This window comes from Olea europaea, chromosome 6 (assembly GCF_002742605.1).
Source record: "Olea europaea var. sylvestris chromosome 6, O_europaea_v1, whole genome shotgun sequence".
In the NCBI taxonomy this organism is placed as follows: Eukaryota; Viridiplantae; Streptophyta; class Magnoliopsida; order Lamiales; family Oleaceae; genus Olea; species Olea europaea.
Window position 1 is genome coordinate 2,897,703 of NC_036242.1, and position 1,411 is coordinate 2,899,113.

At 32.9% G+C, this 1,411-nt stretch overlaps 1 protein-coding gene across 1 annotated transcript in view; it reads left to right on the forward strand.

The window, feature by feature from the left end:
• Positions 1-931, forward strand: part of LOC111395006 (protein VACUOLELESS1-like) — a 10,536-nt gene extending 9,605 nt beyond the window's left edge. Inside the window, exons 3-4 of the mRNA XM_023021032.1 lie at positions 186-299; positions 412-931. Coding sequence (XP_022876800.1) covers positions 186-299; positions 412-576 — 279 coding nt within the window. The 3' untranslated portion in view covers positions 577-931. The remainder of the gene's footprint in view (positions 1-185; positions 300-411) is intronic.
• The last annotated feature ends 480 nt before the right edge of the window (positions 932-1,411 follow it).

Below are 1,411 nucleotides of genomic sequence, written 5' to 3' on the forward strand. Positions count from 1 at the left end.
GGAAAAAAAAACAAAAAAAAAAAAAAAAAAAAAAAAAAGATGAACTCCCTCCTAGACAACATGGTATTTTTTCTTGTGAGAAATGAGCCATTCCTTGGACATATTTCCTAAAAACTTTTGAACTTCGCCACTGGATGCAAAATTGATGAGGTTAAAACTTCTTTGTTTTCGCCTTTTCACTTTAAGCGCTGTCATCTGTAGGTTACCGGCCATTTGTGGAGGCATGTGTTGATGCAGATGAGAAAGGTGAAGCTCTTAAATATATACCAAAACTTGCTGATCCCAGAGAGAGAGCCGAGGTAGAATTGATTGTTGAATCTGCATGCAAGTTTTAGATAGTGTTTTTTGGGCAAGGAAAATAGGTATTTCTTGTGCAAATTGCTAACTGTCCATGCTGTAATTCACGAACAGGCATATGCTAGAATTGGAATGGCCAAAGAAGCTGCAGATGCTGCATCTCAAGCGAAGGATGGTGAACTGCTTGGGCGACTGAAATTAACTTTTGCACAAAATGCAGCAGCTTCGTCAATTTTTGATACAATAAGAGACCGATTGTCCTTTCAAGGCGTCTCTTAGTTCTTGCTGTCGTTATATTTACATTTTTCGCTGTTGAGTAAGTTTGTCATTTGCCCGTGGACTAAACGTTGCTTGAAGCTGTGAAGCTGCTGTTCGATTTTGCCTAGGCCATGCGACTTTTTTCGCATTGAAACCCTGTCTTGCAACACGTGTAGTCCCTTGTGTACTCACTTTTAGTTTCTTCTATGTATATTTGAATATTTATGTTCCTTATACAGTATTTTTCTTATTCTAATTATTACTGCTTGTTACTTTGCTATGTAATTTTCGTTTAGACTGTTACGATTCACACTGTGTTGTGCAATTGATAGTGACCTTTTGATTTGTTATAAAGATGAGTGCTTTGTTTTAAATATAATTCTTTTTGCTTTAATTTTCTGTTTAATGACCAATTGCTATTTAAAATAGCAATTTGAATTTATTTATTTATTTTTAATTGCATTGTGTGAAATTTGTAACATTATTGAAGTGAATTCATCGAAATAGAGCATGGTATTAGATACAAGTATATTGATTTGTAGTATTGGATGGCAGTAGAGTGCTATAGTATTAACAAAATATTTCAAATTTTTTTATTTTTTCTCGTGTTAAATAATGTCAATTCCATTGTATCAAACATGTAAGACTACAGATAAGTGTGTATTTACACACTTATTTAGTTCAAAAACATGATTTAATTATGATCAAAGGGTTTGAATTATGATTTAATTCTATGTAATTATATTTTGTAGGACTATATTGATGAATGTGGTGGAATTGAAGGGAAAAGAAACGAAAAAGAACAAAAAAGGAAGAAAATCCAAAGTATGAAGACTAAATTGCAACATTTCAATAG